The sequence below is a fragment of the Myotis brandtii genome, unplaced genomic scaffold (assembly GCF_000412655.1).
Source record: "Myotis brandtii unplaced genomic scaffold, ASM41265v1 scaffold4, whole genome shotgun sequence".
Classification (NCBI taxonomy): Eukaryota; Metazoa; Chordata; class Mammalia; order Chiroptera; family Vespertilionidae; genus Myotis; species Myotis brandtii.
Genome location: NW_005365371.1, coordinates 7,859,589 through 7,877,771, shown reverse-complemented (window position 1 = coordinate 7,877,771; position 18,183 = coordinate 7,859,589). Strand labels below are relative to the sequence as shown.

General features: G+C 40.5%; 1 protein-coding gene across 3 annotated transcripts in view; it reads right to left on the bottom strand.

Annotated features, from left to right (window-relative positions):
- FGF12 (fibroblast growth factor 12) overlaps nucleotides 1–18,183 on the bottom strand; it is a 550,024-nt gene that overhangs the window by 209,255 nt on the left and 322,586 nt on the right. For all 3 annotated transcript variants that reach the window (XM_005873210.2, XM_005873209.2, XM_005873207.2), the window contains one exon: nucleotides 3,859–3,969. In XM_005873210.2, the coding sequence (XP_005873272.1) occupies nucleotides 3,859–3,969 (111 nt within the window). The remainder of the gene's footprint in view (nucleotides 1–3,858; nucleotides 3,970–18,183) is intronic.

Below are 18,183 nucleotides of genomic sequence, written 5' to 3'. Positions count from 1 at the left end.
GCCGCCATCTTGGTTGGCAGTTAATCATAATATCGCTCTGATTAGTCAATGGGAAGCATGTCGGAGTTACGGTTAACTACCATGTTTGTCTATTATTAGATAGGATATAACTAGAGGCCTATCTGCAAAATACTGGTACTGGATACCAACTTCATAGAGCTGACCCAGCACTCAGTCCAGCAGCTGGTACCCAGTGAATAATCATTGTATGTGTGTGTTCACATGCTTGTATGAGAGAGAGAGAGAGAGAGAGAGAGAGAGAGAGAGAGAGAGAGATTTTTTTTATTATATGTATAAGGTGGAGCAAAAGTTGGTTTACAGTTGTGAGTATGGAAAACGCAGGGTTTATTCTTTTTTCATTATTTATTAATTACTGTATTATTTTCCATACAAACAACTGTAAGTCTACTTTGGCCCCAGCCTGCATATAAGTATTTGTGTATAACGTATTTGTGTAGGCATGTATTTACACTAGCCATTGAACCAGCATCAGCAGAGAAAGCACTTGCAATTATTTTTCTAGCAAGAGTGAAGAAAGGATTTGTCTTAGCTGAGCCCACACTTTCATCCGGCCTTCCACCTCTATCCCATGATAAATCACATGCATCCACAGGGCAACTATCTGAGTTTCAGTTGCATCCTATGGAATTGACTATGGTTACCTGACTTACTTGGGGATTGAATCTATCAATTTCTAATTCTTTTTAAATATATTTTATTGCTTTTTTACAGAGAGGAAGGGAGAGGGATAGAGAGTTAGAAACATCAATGAGTGAGAAACATCGATCAGCTGCCTCCTGCACACCCCCTACTGGGGATGTGCTCGCAGCCAAGGTACATGCCCTTGACCGGAATCGAACCTGGGACCCTTCAGTCCACAGGCCGACGCTCTATCCACTGGTTAGGGCAATTTCTAATTTTTTAATATTTTTTCTTAAAGGCAGGATGGAAAGTGCTGAGAGAGGATGTTAATGTTACCTTCTCCAGTCACCTCATTTCATAGAAAAATAAACTGAGATCAAGGGATACCTCAGAGATAGCATGGGTGACACAGCTTAGCGATCTCCCTGATTCTTTCCATCTATACTTATTGCTTGCTTTACTAAATCCATATTCTTGTACAGATGCAATAAATGGAAATCCTACATGGAGAGTGAACCATCCTCATTCTTCTGTCCTCAGTTGAAAATGTGAATCATTTAAAGAATGCATCCCCACAAACACAAACCAACAATGCAAACCACAATAAGCTAATCAACTACTTTGAAGAAAACTGGAATTGAATTCTTTATAATAAGATTTTTTCTTTACTGTAATTCATATTTTGTAATGTATAATATGAAGTGAACAAAGAATAATTTGGAAGGGGTGGACAAGAGCATTTTCACACTTTAGGCAATGTAGATCTTTCCTTAAATCTTTATTTTTAATTGAAAATATACTTCATCATAAAATATCAGCCTTCTTAGATTACCTTATGCAATTTATGTTTTGGTAGATTGTCAGTCTCATCACAAAATCATATCCATCAGAAGACAAATTCAATTGGACATATACTTAATTAAAAATTAAATATATTTACTATACACTCAAAAGTAAAATTCTAGTAGTGAATACAGATAAACTTTAGAAAAGAATATGGCACCCCACATAATTTTAGAACACAAATTTTCCTCAGTATATGCATATCATTATGCAGAAAATGAAAGGTATAATACAGTGAGCATCCTTATGCTAAAGTTTATATTCAAAATATTTCCAAAATTAAAATATACTTTATTAAAACTTGATGATTTTGTTGAATTACTACACTTATCAACTCTAAGGTTGAATTAGTTAAAAATGATTTCCAAGGATATTATTAACTAGAGGCCCAGTGCACAAAACTCATGCACAGGAGCAGGGGGTCCCCTCAGCCCGGCCTGCACCCTCTCGCAATCTGGGACTGCTGGCTCCTAACCACTCGCCTACCTATCTCCCTGATCACCACTAACCACTCTACCTGCATGCCTCATCGTCCCTAACCACTCACCTGCTTGCCTTATCGCCCCTAACCCCTCTGCCTGCCTGCCTGCCTGATCGCCCCTAACCATTCACCTGTCTGTCTGATCACCCCTAACTGCCTCTGACTGCCTGCCTGATTGCCCCTAACCTCTGCCTGCCTGCCTGCCTGATCACCCCTAACCCCTCTGCCTGCCTGCCTGATCACCCCTAACTGCCTCTGCCTTGGCCCCCACAATCGCAGCTTCCTTTGGAATGATGTCCAGAAGGTTGTTTGGCTGTCTGGTCTAATTAGCATATTGCACTTTTATTATTATAGACTAGAGGCCCAGTGCATGAAAGTTGTGCACAGAGAGGGGGGGTTCCTCAGCCCAGCCTGCACCCTCTCCAATCCAGGACCCCTCACGGGATGTCTGACTAAATCTGGGACTGCTGGCTCCTAACTGCTTGCCTGCCTGCCTACCTGATCAACCCTAACCACCTCTGCCTGCCTGCCTGATCGCCTCTAACTGCTCCTCTACCAGCCTGATCGCCCCTAACTGCTCCCCTGCTGGCCTGATTGCCCCTAACTACTTCTGCCTTGCCCCGCACCTGGGACCCAGGATTCCCTCCTCTGGCTGGTTGCAGGCACCCAGGACCTGGGATTCCCTCCCTCTGGCCAGTTGCAGGCACCCAGGAGCTGGGCCAGCTTCACCTGGGCCAGCCGCAGTTGCAAGGAACCATGGGAGGGCGGCTTTGCCTATACTGCAGCCACAGGCACCCAGGACCGCTGGGCAGGCAGCTAGTCCCTCTCCCAGGCTGCAAGGCACAGCTGCTGGTGCCTGGGACCAGTGGGACCATGGGGTGTGCAGACTGTCCATCTCCCAGGCCACAGGCGCAGGTGCAGTTGTTGGCGCCCAGGACTGCGGGGTGTGCAGCTTGTCTCTCTCCTGGGCCGCAGTCTGGCTGGTCTCCATTTCTCCTCATGAGCTCATTTGTGCCTTGCTGGTCCCCATTCCTCTCTTGCGAGCTCATTTGTGCCTGGCTGGTCCCCATCCCTCTCTCCCCAGTGTTGAGTGTCTGAACCATTACAGTGTGATGGCGTGAGGGTGTGACGACCATTTGCATATTAGCTCTTTATTATATAGGATAATATTTTAATATCTGGAATTTTATATAAAAATATAAACAGAGTTTCAGGCCCACCAATATTAATTATCTTGTTATTATCACATATACTATAAATCATAATGTAATTTTAATATATTTAACCTTTTGCGGTCCAATGTTATTTTTGGAATTCAAACAGTCTGGTCCAAATTAATTGACGGGATTGAATGTTGAACTTTTTATGTTCTTATTGCTCGATGTTGGACCTGCTCCTAGTTCCTGGTCTGTCGAGTCAGCCTCGAGGTTTGACCGAAAAGGGTTAATATATATTTTCTCAATCCAAATAAAATAACATGTAATATACATATGTATCCAATGTTTATCTTAAGAAGTAATTTTTGTCTGCCTGAAATGATGTTCTAAGAATTATTTTAACATGTTTACTATTTAGTTCTAGGATTGAAAACACTGTCTTGTGTTGTAAAGTCTGACTTGTTTTTATGAATACTTATCATCCTGACTACAAACACTGGGGTGGAAGGAAAAACAGTTGGAACTCCTCCAGGCCTCCTAACTTCTCATTCAGTACATAACATTTCTCCCTTATTGTCTCTTTGCTATAGGGAATCAGAGCAAGAAAAATAAAGGAAAATACACCCGTTTACTTGTAGGTAAATAGTTCAAAGGCAGCCCAGCCATGCTTTAAGACTATAATACTGGGCTGTACATTTCATTGTGATTGGATTGCAACAATCTAATGTTCCTTACTGTAGTCGCTGTTTTCGTCCTTGGTCCCGTCAATGGTACCATCTGGGTGCATCTGCAGGAAATATCCCTGCTGGCTGAATAACCTTGTCACAATTCCTTTCAGCTGGGGTTCTGCAAAACAAAAAGAAATGATTATTCAAATTGGTATTTTGTCTATAAAAATGCTCAATTGAAAATTGCCAGAAACATTTTCTAAGTAAATGCATAAATGCCAAAGGCTTAAATATTAAAATAAGTATTTGGAAAGGAAGCATTTCAGGAACATATCTTCACTTTTTATTCCTTCTAGAGGCAGGACCATAATACTATGCAGCAATAAACCAAATGTAAATAAATAAAAGTTAATTATGATTAGCAAAATACAGAGGCATACTCAAAAGTGAATTACTTCTCTCTCCCATGCATCTAGTGTCTGACTGCAAGTTTATGTTCCCATTCCAGAATCACTGTTTAGACCAAGCTGCCACTGTAGTTCTTACACTTCCAGCAGTAATAATTGGCTCCTGGAAGACCTCAGTTTCTGCTGAATGTCAACTATCTATCAGAAACTCCTAGGTTTTGAAATGCTGGCCAAGTTCAACCATAAAGAATGGCTTGGATGAGAACAATAGGAAAGAGCAAAACCCATGGCCATGAGTTGTCACAGGAAAGTATGTGGAAACAGATTTCACCTTCAGTAAATACATGACCAGAGTGGAGACCCAGGACTACAGTCATTTTTCCAGCCCCCAAATAAATCAATTTGTGCATATTTCTCTAATTATTTCAAACTTGAAGTGGTTGGTCCTCACTTTTAAAAACTCCCTACCTATGAATACCATCAAACTGAACTTTGTAAACCACATTTGGATTTTTGTACATCCCCTAAAATAAATATTTAATGGTTCTTATTGTGGTGCTGACTGCCAGCAACAATCCATTTTCTATAGCATCACCACCATCTTTATCTCTACGTCAGTGCTGAGCAAAAATTAGACTATTCTAGTTCATTTGTAGCCCTAATTATTTCATAAAAATAAGAACAAAAAGTTCTGCTTCTCAAGGCAAAGACAGAAAATATATGATTGAGGCAAAGATAGAAAACATATGATTGCTGAAGTGGAAACATGTTATCCTCAAAGGGACAATCATCGAATTTCAACTGACAATCAACTTCATTCCTTCACCTACTTTTTCATCCAATATTCACTCTGAATCTCTTTTTTGTCATGCAATATGCTAGACACTGTGTGTTAAACTGGACACATTTATTCACATTCAGGTCTAAATAAGAATTCTAGTCAAGGATTCAATGAATTTAACTCTTTTGGAATAGATCTGTTCCCTATAGCATTTGTCTATGATTACACTTCTGCACATATGACTTGATCACACATATTTGGGGAAATGAGGCAATGCCAGTATAAACATGTCCTGTTCAAAGCAATCCTAAGAATCAGAAGAAATGCCTAAAAATTTGGAAATGAGGAAGGAGGGCAAAAAAAAGAGAACTGAACTGAAAATTTGCCATACTGATTTATAACTATAATTATCATTGTAAGTTAAATTTATTTAATTTGTGGACCATAATTTCCTCACCAATAATATCTAAAAGTTAAAGTAAGTGAACTTTAGGTCCCTCCTGTCTCTATTGACTGTGTGCATTAGAATCCTCTGCCCTGAGTGGTGGCAGAAATCAAGAAATGCGTGCATCTTCAATGTGTTGATTCCAAGGGTCCTACCCAATCTGACATACTAGGGACATGTTGGAAGAGCATGGAGCTAGCTGACCTCACTACAAAAACAACATCCTGTACCCCAATTGCCATTTATCATATCTTACCAACCTTTCCAGGCTCAGTTCAAGATCACCTCCTCACTGAAGACTTGGAGATCATAAGTGAGAATCACTCTCATAACCAGAGGAAGTAAAAGGATACGTGTGCCTCTGCTATGAAGCAAACTGATTGCCAGGCAGGTCCTGCTGTGGCACACTTAGCAGTCAGAAGACCCAGCTCTCTTCAATGTGTTGATTCCAAGGGTCCTACCCAATCTGACATACTAGGGACATGTTGGAAGAGCATGGAGCTAGCTGACCTCACTACAAAAACAACATCCTGTACCCCAATTGCCATTTATCATATCTTACCAACCTTTCCAGGCTCAGTTCAAGATCACCTCCTCACTGAAGACTTGGAGATCATAAGTGAGAATCACTCTCATAACCAGAGGAAGTAAAAGGATACATGTGCCTCTGCTATGAAGCAAACTGGTTGCCAGGCAGGTCCTTCTGTGGCACACTTAGCAGTCAGAAGACCCAGCTTTGAACCACAATTGTCAAGTGGTCCTAAGCAAGTCATTTAACACCAGTTCTCACATCTGCACAGGGGAAAAATAATTCATATTCTAACTACAATCATTGAGAATTTCAAATTAATAAACATATGTGGTAGTATGAGCTGAAAAATAACCATAAGAGTATAAATACAAATGAAGGTCTAATTTTTCAACCATCAAAATCAAAGAAACAGTGTGAGATAAAAGGACTATTCTGTGAACAGACTCTGTCTTCTGATTTCTGTTTTAATAAAATAGTAATTGAGTTTGTAAAGTCATTAAAGTAAACAGAAAGCTAAGAGTAGAGGCTATAAAAAGATAGAAGGAAAGGGACAACTCTTATAATTCATATTTTGTTTCTATTCAGCATGATACGGTCACTTTAACTCATGTTTTTGTTGGTTATGAGATGTATGGCAGCTGAGTCATTAATGCCTGCAAATGATTGTTTATTTCATAATCCTCTTCTGTAGCTGTAATTAAACAGGTCTTTTGCTATAGTGAAACTATCCACACCCCTCCCCCACCGTTGGGGCCCTGGGAATTCAGGTTGCTTACTCCTGTTCAAGATAATGAGCATTAGGCTTTTATACCATCCCCCAGTGCTCAAGAGCAGAGCCAGAACAAACTCCAAGTTTGAGTTTTAATTATGTGATGATCTATGAAAGTGAATGTCTTGCACTATAGATGTTTCAAAGGAGGGCTGACCATCCATTGAACAAATGTCCTGAACCTAGGATGTGTCATAAAAACAGTATCACCTACCTAACAGGTCTGTATCTGTATTACCTCTTATTACCATCTATCAAACCCTACCAACCGTTCTAAGTTCAGCTCAAGATCACCTTTTATATAAAGGCATGGTGATCATAACTGAGGATCACTTTTATAATTGGGGGGATATGTTTTGTTGTATTTTAAAGAAAGGATGTCAAAAGTGAGACCATTTTTTGGCACATCTAGTATGCTGGATGCACTCACCAAACATGCTTTTTATTTGTCAGATTATTCATAGGGGTCTAATAGATTAATAAAACCTGGTTGTCCTCAGAGAGCACCCAAAGTAATGCATGGAATATATGGATATATAATGCTAGAGTGGGATAGGTGTTAAATAATGGATAGAAGCAGTGTGACATGATCGCACCAAGGAGCAAGGGAATAATTCTGTCTCGAGGTTGGATGAAGGCACCTCATCTGTCACTAAAAAAGTGAGTAGAATTATCACAGGCCAAAAAAGGAGAGAGAGAGAGAGAGAGAAAGGACATTTCAGACATTAAAAAAATGGAGGGAGGCAAAAAGCAGCATGGTAGACTCTGGGAAAGATGCAGAGTCTGGAATAGGCATAATATATGGCAGAGGTTCTCAAATGCTTACATGCAGGTAGAGTGACTGTTCTCAACAAATGTTCACAGGTCAATAGTGAAATAAGATAAATAGGCTCAATGGAATACATTTTTTTTAAGCTTTTTTTTCAATTTATGAGTGTCTTGATTCTAAGACTATGCTTTTCCATTACTTTTTTGTTGTTGTTTTTATTCATTGATGACTATATTATTATAAGGAGGGGGTTGATTTGTTATCTTTTGTACTCTGAAATGATGTAGCGAATACTGTTAGCTTTTCTCCCAAATTAATTTCCTCTTTTTTTAGGCACCCAGCTAGACCATATGTCCCAGCCTCCTTTGCAGATAGGTTTGGCAGATGCATGAGTGTCATATGGAATGTAAGTGAAAGTTATGTGTGTCTTTTTCAGGCCATGGATTTTAAAAGCAAATATTCTCCTCCAAATTTTCTTTCTTTTAACACTGCCTGGATTTAGATGAGAAAGCTGTAAGGGATATAGCAAAATAGAAGAATTCTGAGTCCCTGAAAAACTGGTGGAGAGAAGATAGCCATCATAAATACCCACATCGAATAGTTAGGTGAATAAGAAATAAATTTTGACTGATTGTACACAGAGATTTCCTTCCTATATTGAAAGGGGGTGGAGTGGTGGGGAGTAGCTTTACAGTGGAGAAATCTGACAAATAAAAACACTATATCAGTCACGTAATTGAGGTTAACATGAACAGTCATAAATCATGTTGACAGTATGTAACCTTGATATGATGTGATGAAAAGGGCACTTTATCTCTATGATGTCCCTTCCAAAATCTCATAGCCTTTGTCTAACATCAAACAAATTCCAACTGAAGAACTTTCTAAAATGTAGCTGATCAGTACCCCTCCAAACTGTCAAGATTATCAAGAATAAGGAAAGTCTGAGAAGTTGTCACAGCCAAGAGTAGATTAAGAAAACATGTTAATGTGGTATTCTGGATGGGATCCTCATACTAGAAGAAAAAAAATAGGTAAAAATTAAGGAAATCTGAATGAAGTATGGACCACATCAAACAAACAAACAAAAAAAAACTTTGCACAGTAAAGATCATCAACAAATCAAAAGCACAACCTACTGAATGAAAGAAGATATTCACCAATGATACATCTCATAAGGGGTTAATATCTGAAATTCATAAAGAACTCATACAACTCAATATCAAAAATCAAACAATCCAATTTAAAAAATGAGCAGATGACCTGAATAGACAATTCTCTAAAGAAGACCTACATATGAAAAACATATGGAAGATGCTCAACATCACTAATCATCAGAGAAATGCAAATTGAAACCACAATGAATATCACCTTACATCTATCAGAATGGCTATCATCAATAAATCAACAAGCAATAAGTGTTAGCTGGAGTATGTGAAGAAAAGGAATCCTCCTGCACTGTTGGTAGGATTGCAAATTGGAGGTTCCTCAAAATATTAAAAATAGAATTACCTTAAGACCCACAATTCCACTTCTGGGTATACATATTAAAAAAAAAACCAAAACACTAATTTGAGAAGATATATGCTCCCCTATGTTCATTGCAGCATTGTTTAAAATAGCCACAATATGGAAGCAACCCAAGTGTCCATCAATAGATGAATAGATAAAGAAGAAGTGGTACATAGAATATTACTTGACCATGAACAAGAATGAAATCTCACCATTTGGGACAGCATGAATGGACCTAGAAAGTATTATGCTAAGTGAAATAAGTCAAAAAGATAAAGACAATTGATTTTGGGTGGTGTGTACATGGTTCAATATAAAGATCTTGTAACATAGAAACCCATACCTAAAACCTATATGTTGACCAATGTCACCCCAATAAATTTAATAAAAAAAGATAAAGACAAATAACATATTATTTCACTCATATGTGGCATTTAAAGAACAAAATAAACAAAACAGAAACAGACTCATAGATACAGAAAACAAAATGATGGTTGTCACATGGGAGAGCTGGATGAAAAATGTGAAGTGATTAAGAAGTACAAATTGGGCCTGGCCAGTGTGTCTCAGTGGTTGAGCATCAACCTATGAACCAATTGATGATAAATCTCCCTCATTGTTGATGTTTCTATCTTTCTTTCTCTCTCCCTTCCTCTATGAAATCAATAAAAAAAACATATTTTTTTAAAAAGAAGTATAAATTGGTTGTTACAAAATAGTCATGAGGATATAAAGTACAGCTTAGGAAATATAGTCAATAATATTTTAATAACTATCTATAGTGCCAGGTGGATACTATAATTATCTGGGTGATCACTTCATCTATACTAATAATAGAGGAATATGCAAATTGGTTGGAACACCCTCACACAACAACCGAACAGTAGGCTGCGTGGTGCTACCAGGCCGGCAGCGGGGGCAGGAAGGGTCGACAAAGCCAGCAGAGGAGAGCAGTGAGGGGTGACCAGGCCAGCACGGGGGAGGCAGTTGGGGGTGACCAGGCCAGCAGGGGTGGCAGTGAGGGGCGACCAGGCCAGCAGGGGTGGCAGTTTGGGGCAACCAGGTCGGCAGAGGGGGGCAGTTAGGAGCAATCAGGCCGGCAAGCAGAGGCAGTTAGGGGTTATCAGGCTGGCATGGGGGACAGTTAGGGGTGATCAGGCAGGCAGGTGAGTGGTTAGGAGCCAGCGGTCTCAGATTGTGAGAGGGTGCAGGCTGGGCTGAGGGGGGACCCCGCCTGCACGAATTTTGTGCACAAGGCCTCTAATAAGTTATATAATTGTCTAACCATTCTTATATACACTGGAAACTAATATAAAATTATATTAAATGTAAACTATAGTTGAAAAAATTTAAAAAGGTTAAGAATTCATATTCATCACTGCTTCTGCTCAGGATGATAGAGCAATTTCAACAAAATGTTTGAATTCAAAGTTACTTAAAAAAGCTGAGACTGGAAGCAGCTATCCAGACATTCCTGCTGGTTTCAAGGGGCAGTTCCCTGGTTATAATGTAAACTCAGAACAGAGTTGGAACTATGGGGCCCTGATCACACATCTCAGGATGAATACTAGATGGCAGAAAATAGAGTCAAATTGGAAATTGAAAAGTACCTTGGAATTCACTATCTTTCTTCATCAAAATACCTCCCATAATCAACATCAAAGACTTAAAAAACAGAAAATCTGAGGCCCAAAGTGAGTGTCAAGTTATAACCAATATCTTGTGCAAGCGAGAGGTTAAGGGGAAATAACGTGGCGAAGAAGGGAGAAGGAAGGGGAGGAGCACTTGGTTGTGCATCAGTTATTGGAGTGTAGGGTGATAAAAAAAAACATTATATAAAACTGTGCAAAATATAATATTGCACCCAAACTTAAAGAAAATGCCCCCATGTAAACTCCAATCTAAGATAAAATAAATAATAGCGATCTAAACTGTGTGCTGGAAACCAAGCTCAGAGAATTAATAGTACTTATTATGAAAACAAAGGCCATATTTGGAACCCATCTACTCTGTATATCTAGTTAGTACACAGCCCTGATGATTTTACTACATTTTTCTTTAGTACTCACAACAACTGAATGTGCAAGCTACTTTTTTTCACTATTCAAATGACATTAATGAGACTCAGAAAAGCTACACTTCTTACACAAGGTCACAGAACTAGTTATGACAGAGAAAGATCTAGCTCAAAAGTGTATGGCCCTAGGCATTCTGCAGCACTGTTCAGTCACTTTAAGAAGGACATTAGCAGAACTGGAACATGTCCAGAGGAAAGGGAGCCAAATAAAGAGGGGACTACAGGCTGTCATATGGAGAATGCCTGTATGAACAGTGTGTATGTAGCCCAGAGAAGGGAGGACCCGGGGCACCTGAGAGCTGTCCCTATTTTTTGAGAGCAGGCAGAAGTAAGAAAAAAAAAAACAATTTGTCCCAAGTGGCTCCCTGGGGATAGAACTAGGGCCAAAGGATGAAAGTTACAAGAAAGCAGGTGAAAGAGAACTTTCTGTAAATTGTATGCAAACAGAGAACAGGCTGTCTAAAGAAAGAGAAGGGTCTATACCACTTAACAGGCGCAAATGGGGAAGCAGAAAAAATACAGGTCAGAACAGCAGTGGCTAAGGCATCTGCATGACCAAAGTCTTGAAAAGCATTGGGATAAACCAGACAGCCTGCTAAATACTAGTACAAGCTCACTTTCCTATGTTTTAGTTTGCGTTTAGGACAGAGAATTGGAAAGATGTTAACCAGGCAGCCGAAAAAGGCAAAGTTTTTTGGAACTATTACACATGAATTGTGCAGCAATTTGATGAGGCTTTTTAATCAGTCTCTGGGTGTACAAATAAGCTCTCAGTCTGAAGGTGGAATGTTACCCACTTAAAGGAACTGAGACTGCACAGGCTGTTAAATGTGATTCTTGTCAAGTGCTTCTGGGGCCTCAACTGCTGCAGATTTCAAAATTAGACTATTAGGATCAGACGTTGTTCGTAAACAGATATGTTTCTGGCTAAAGGATAGAGACTAGAGCACATTTACATACCACAAATCAAATTCCCAGACAAATAAGAAGATAAAGGAAGACATTTGAAAGAGGATGGAAATTTTCAGGGCTTTTGAACACACTGCAAAAATTACAACCACACTGAGCTGTGGGAATCCATTACAAATACATGTTGCTCAGTTAAAGAGACAGGCCTGAGCTCCTCATTCACTCAGCAGACTGCAGTGGACACACCAAAAGGAGCACCAGCAGGAACAGAACATGAGGAAGAGACTGGTCCCCATGGTCTAGCAGAATCTGCTTTGTGGAGTAGAGAGAGTCCTGTCCTGCCTGAGTCCTCATTCTCTCCATCCATCAAATAAAGGTGACAAATACCACGAGCAGTAACTACCCATGATGAGCTGTGGGAATCATTGCAAGCAGTTAATAATTGCATCTATCCATCCGAGCATATTTATTTTTTCAACCAACAGATACTAATAGCACACTTCATTCAAAAAACAAGTATTTGTGGAGCACTAGGCTTTGTGGAGGGTATTCCTCTAGGTACAGGTGATAACCAGTGGTGTGCTATTACATCAGCTCTCAAAAAAAAAAAATAAGGCCAAAACTCAATTTCCATGAGACTCATTCCTATGGTGTAAACACACCTACCACTGCAGAGTTGAAACTACTACTTGACATCCCTGAATGCAGAGGTGGTGCTGAGAAGAAGTGAGCATAATCAGCTCCAGCACAGCACTGAATACAACAAAGAACAAGCCAGGAGGCTTACATTCTAGTAGGTAAGTAAAGAGATAAACAATCCATATATAACACGGTTTTCATACAAGTGCTTTGATGAAAACAAAAGCAATTAAAACAGATGGAGCATACAGGGGATGCATGTGCTACTATGGACAGAGTAGCTAGAAGATGACATCACAGAGACCTGGATGAGGAGAGGGAGCCAACCATGAGGCATATCTAAAAGAAGAGCATGCCAAGTGCAGGAAACAGCAAGTGCAGAGTAATCCTAATACTTAAAAAGATTAGGAAGCTTAGGATTAGAAGCTCTCTGAAGAGTTTTCCTCCAGACCAGAAGTTGGCAAACGCCAGCCCTGGCCCTGCCAATTTTGTAAATAAAGTTTTGTTGGAACACAGCCAGACCCATTCATTCACTCATTGGCTACTTTCATGCTACAACCCAGATGAGTAGTTGCAACAGAGGCCCTAGAGCCTGCAAGGCCTGAAATATTTACCAATGGCCCTTGACAGAGAAAGCTTGCCAATGCTTGTTTCAGACCCTGGCTGATGCAGTTTCCTTCCCCTGAAACACAACCGCTGCCTCCCTCCTCAGCCCAGAACTCTTCAGTCTTCTGAGCTCAGCTTTCTTCCACGGGGCCTTCCCTGACACCCTGAGGGAAATTTAATCACTCCCTCTGCAGAGCTCCCTAGGCACAGGTTAGGAGAGGACTCCCCACAGGGTTCCAGCTGCCTGCTTATGCGGAGGTCTCTGCTACTGAACTAAGAGCTCCTCAAGGGCAGGGAGCTTGAATTATTCATCACTCCCTCCCACCACTAACACAGTGCCAGGCGCAGGATAGGTGAGGAGTGTTCACATGTTGAAAGAAAGGAAATAAGTCATATCTAGTATTTTTCATTGTCACCTGTGACTTTCAGAGGAGCTCCTCATTTGTAAGAAAGCTGTTACAGCCTTTTCATATAATGCCTCTGGCCTTCAATGCATTTTTTTTCATCCCTTCAGCCTCAGCTGCTACACACTGAACAGTCTGACAAGCACAGCAACATCCCTCATAAACTGCATAGTTTCCAAAGCCCCAAGCTGCCTGGAACTTCAGTGGGAATCAAATGACCTTGAGACAGGCAATCCTTAACCTTCGTGCTACCTCAAAGCTAAATGGAAAGAAAGGACACGCTTTTCCCCAGTATGCTCTTCACTGAGGCAGTCTGAGCAGCAGAAGACATGGGAAGCAGGGCAGGGAAATTGAGCTGGGGTGTTCGATGCCGATAAGGCCGGGATTTTTATACTGAGCCAATTTTATTCCTCATACCATTAGCCCCCTCCCTCCCAGTTTCTTCTCATGAAATTTTAAAATAACTCAAACACCATTTATCGACTTTTGACATGCACTAGGTGCTGGGTACAAAGATGAGTAAGGTGCAATTCCTGCCTCGAAGGTACCCATGGCCTCCTCAGGGAGACACATACACAGCTAATCATTACAGCAGGGACATGAACAGTGCTGTCAGATAGGAATCAACAAAATGCCTTGGCATCACAGAGCGGGGATGCTAATTTTACCCGGGATGGTGGGTTCTGGGACAAGAGGCAGTTGAGAAAAGCTTTGATGATGAAACAACACGCTAGACTTCACCTTGAATAAATAGGCAGCATCAGCAGGAGGAGTGGCCCAGGGGGACTGGGCAAGCAGATAGGTGTGGCCAGGGTGTGGGGAAATAAAGGGATTTACTCAGTGATTGGAGGTGACAGCATAAGAGTAATATGTGTCCAGAATACTCAGGTTGCCTTAAGCAAATATAAATTTTACTTATCCTTTAAACCAGGGGTCCTCAAACTTTTTAAACAGGGGGCCAGTTCACTGTCCCTCAGACCTTTGGAGGGCCGGACTATAGTTTAAAAAAAAAACTATGAACAAATTCCTATGCCACTGCACATATCTTATTTTGAAGTAAAAAAACAAAACGGGAACAAATACAATATTTGTATTTGCATGTGGCCCGCGGGCCATAGTTTGAGGACCCCTGCTTTAAACCAATAAGCTCCAAACTCTTTTAATCATATATCCCTATCCGTAAAAAATTTACAACTCTCACCTCCATAAATGTATATTTATTATTTATAAATTGCATGTATGTACCTCTCCATATATTGTTTATATTATAAATCAATGTTTAAATGAGACCAGTGTAAATATAAACAAAAATTAAAATAGCATATCTCCACATATTGTCTTGCCCCACCCACTTCAGATAGGAGAAGCCTGGGTACCACAGACTTAGGCAATGGGGAAACATTGAAGGCCTTTAAGTCTGGGGATATATTATGAGAGCAGAATGTTAGCAAGCCAAATTATGGAACAATAGAGATGGTGAATTCGAGTAGGTGGCACTTGGTCATGGTATGGAAGTCGCTTAAGGACCCATCACACATTATAAGGGCCTTGGGCAGGCAGTGGCACTGAGTGAAGAGACAATGTCAGCCTGAGGCCTGACAGTGCATAGCAGTGCTTCATAGATGACAGATGTGTAGACACCCTTTAGTTCCAGAAAAATGTGTGACTCCTTGGTCCTTAAATTCACATCAATCATTAGTCTTCTAAGGAAGCCCTGGTTAAGTGTGGAATGCCATTGAAATGTGAGGGTGAAGGAATCATAACATGAGCATTCCCAGAAAACCAAATTATTTCTTTGCCCTTCTAATGATTTCTGTTCATGAAGAGGCTGTTGATTACAGTCAACCAAACTGAGTCACAACTCTCTGGTCTTTCTTACCCAGGGAAGTAGACCTGGAATGAACACTGCCTACTAGTCAACTCACAACTGTATTCTGGAGAACTCAGAACTCACGGTATCTCAAACATGAAGATAATCCTAGAATCTTATGAGTTTAGAATCAGAAAAGCTAGTCAGGATGATCTAAGTCCAGGCTCACTCTACAGATGAAGACACAGAATAGCAGGGAGAGGGGAATCCCATGGCACACATCTTATGATCCCTGTAGTCAGGGCTTTTTAATGCACCAGGGCCCTTCTGTTCTGTGCCCCTTAAAATGAAATAGTTCATTCCTCCCAGAGATATCCTGGCCCTCAGCCAAACTAGCTGCATAGTATCCAGAAAAATACTTCATTTCTTTGTGCACAGACATACTTGGCTTTTAGTGAAATTGTTTGAATGAATAGGACCTGCTTCTGATGTTCTAAGACAGTGGTCGGCAAACTGCGGCTCGCGAGCCACATGCAGCTCTTTGTTCCCTTGAGTGTGGCTCTTCCAAAAAATACCACGTGTGGGCACGCATGTACAGTGCGATTGAAACTTTGTGGCCCATGAGCAGAAGTCAGTATTTTGTGGAAGAGCCACACTCAAGGGGCTAAAGAGCCGCATGTGGTTCGCGAGCCACAGTTTGCCGACCACTGTCTAAGAAATTAAGACTACCCAGTGGGGGGTAATAAAGGCTAAAGGGGATCAAATATATGGTAATGAATGAAAAAGATTTGACTTTGGGTGGTGGGCACAGGATGCAATACACAGATGATATATCACATAATTGTACACTTGAAACCTATATAATCTTATTAACCAATGTCACTCCAATAAATTTAATTTATAAAAGAATGCACATTATAGTGTGTTATATGACCAGGAAGTGATCATGCTTGTAGGGTAGATTTACCTTTCAGACAGAATTTATGTGGATACGAAGACCCATGGTTAGGAGCAGTAGCAATGGGCAAATTCTCCTGAGTTTTATTCACAGGCAATAATTGCCAAGCTTTTACCACATAAGAGAGATTTGATGTGGATCATCTCTCTGAACTCTCACAGAAATAATTTAAATAGGCCCTATCATTGGGCCTTTTTTATAAACTAGGAAACTGGAGCTTACAGAGGTTAAGTGACATGCTCTAAATCAGAGCTAATAAATGCCAGAACCAGGTGTGGGACCAGATCCCTCTGCTCCTTACACCTTCTCATTGTCAATCATTGTCTCTTCAAGAAGCGTAACATGCTGATACTTCTCCTTCTTCCTTAGCTCTGATCGGCCCACAAAAATGGTAGAAACCCTATGAAGCAAGAGACCAGGAATAAAGGGACTGGCAAACATTAAACTGGAGTTGAAGTCATGGCTTTTGGCCTCCTGAAACAAAAAAAAAAGGGAGGGAAATGTAGACACTTCTATGCATACAAAAACTCTTCTGTAATAAGAGCATCTCACTTGGCATAGAAAAATCTCCTCAAGATCTTAAAGCCTTTTTTACAGACACATCTTTTGGCACCAGGAGTAAATGGCCAGGACGGGTTATTTGGGAGAGCACGGGCATGGCAGTTCCCTGAGATGAGAGGAGCTGCACAGTGTTGGACCTGCCCTAGAACTGTCTTTATCTCAAAGGAGATCTGTTCATCCAGATTGACAAGCCTGGGGAATTCCCTCATACACCACGCATATAAATTACCTGCAGGTAAAATGCTATTGTTGTAAAATGTGGCCTTAGTCTATCATTTGTTTTAATAGCATTCACCAAGAAAAAATTTGCAGCATCAACCAGAGTGAGTTGAAGAGGTAATAATAGTTTCCATAAAAGAACAATTCATAGCTCCAAAAGCACATCAATCAGCCTCAACTCAGTGGCAAGCTCAGTCCAGACAGTGACCTGCAGTGGGGAGCATGGCCCAGGGGGATCCTGACACCTGGGGTCTGATACCGACTGTCGGCCCCTCTCCATCCCCATTGCCACCACCTTTGTCTAGGCCACCAACAACTTCTGGCTAGATTCATCCAACAGCCAGCCTCCTCACTAACACTCTTACTCTGTTCCCCTTCCAAACCACACTACAGGGAAGATATTTTACAAAATAAATTGGATCATGTCACTCTCCTGCTTAAACTCTTTAACAGCTTTTCATTTTCATTTACAATAAAACAACAAACCCTTAGCATGGCCTGAAGAGCTTTGCACCATCTGGCTCCTGTCGACCCATCATCATCTAAATGTCCTCTCTCCCTGGCTCATGAAACTCTAGGCACATATGCCTTCTTTCTCTTCAGACCTAAGGATCTTTATACATGCCTTTCCCCCTGCCTGGATTTATTTCCCCCTAAGATAGATTCAAGTCTAGGCTTGAATATAACTTTATAGAGGTCTTACCTAGCCCCTCAATCTAAACCTGTCTTCATGTTCATATTCTCTGTCAATGTACTGTTTTCCCCCTTCATAATACTTATCCTGATTTGTAATTAGGAGAAAGTATTTTAATAGATTACATTTCTCACCACTGTATATTAAGAAAAGTTATTTAAACTTCCTTATAAAATATAATCTACTCAAACTATAATAACACAATGAACTTATCATCTAGCATCACAACACACAAAAGAGAAGTAGTAACATTTATCGAACTGGATGACACACTTGTGGTATAAACAACGAGTGTATGCT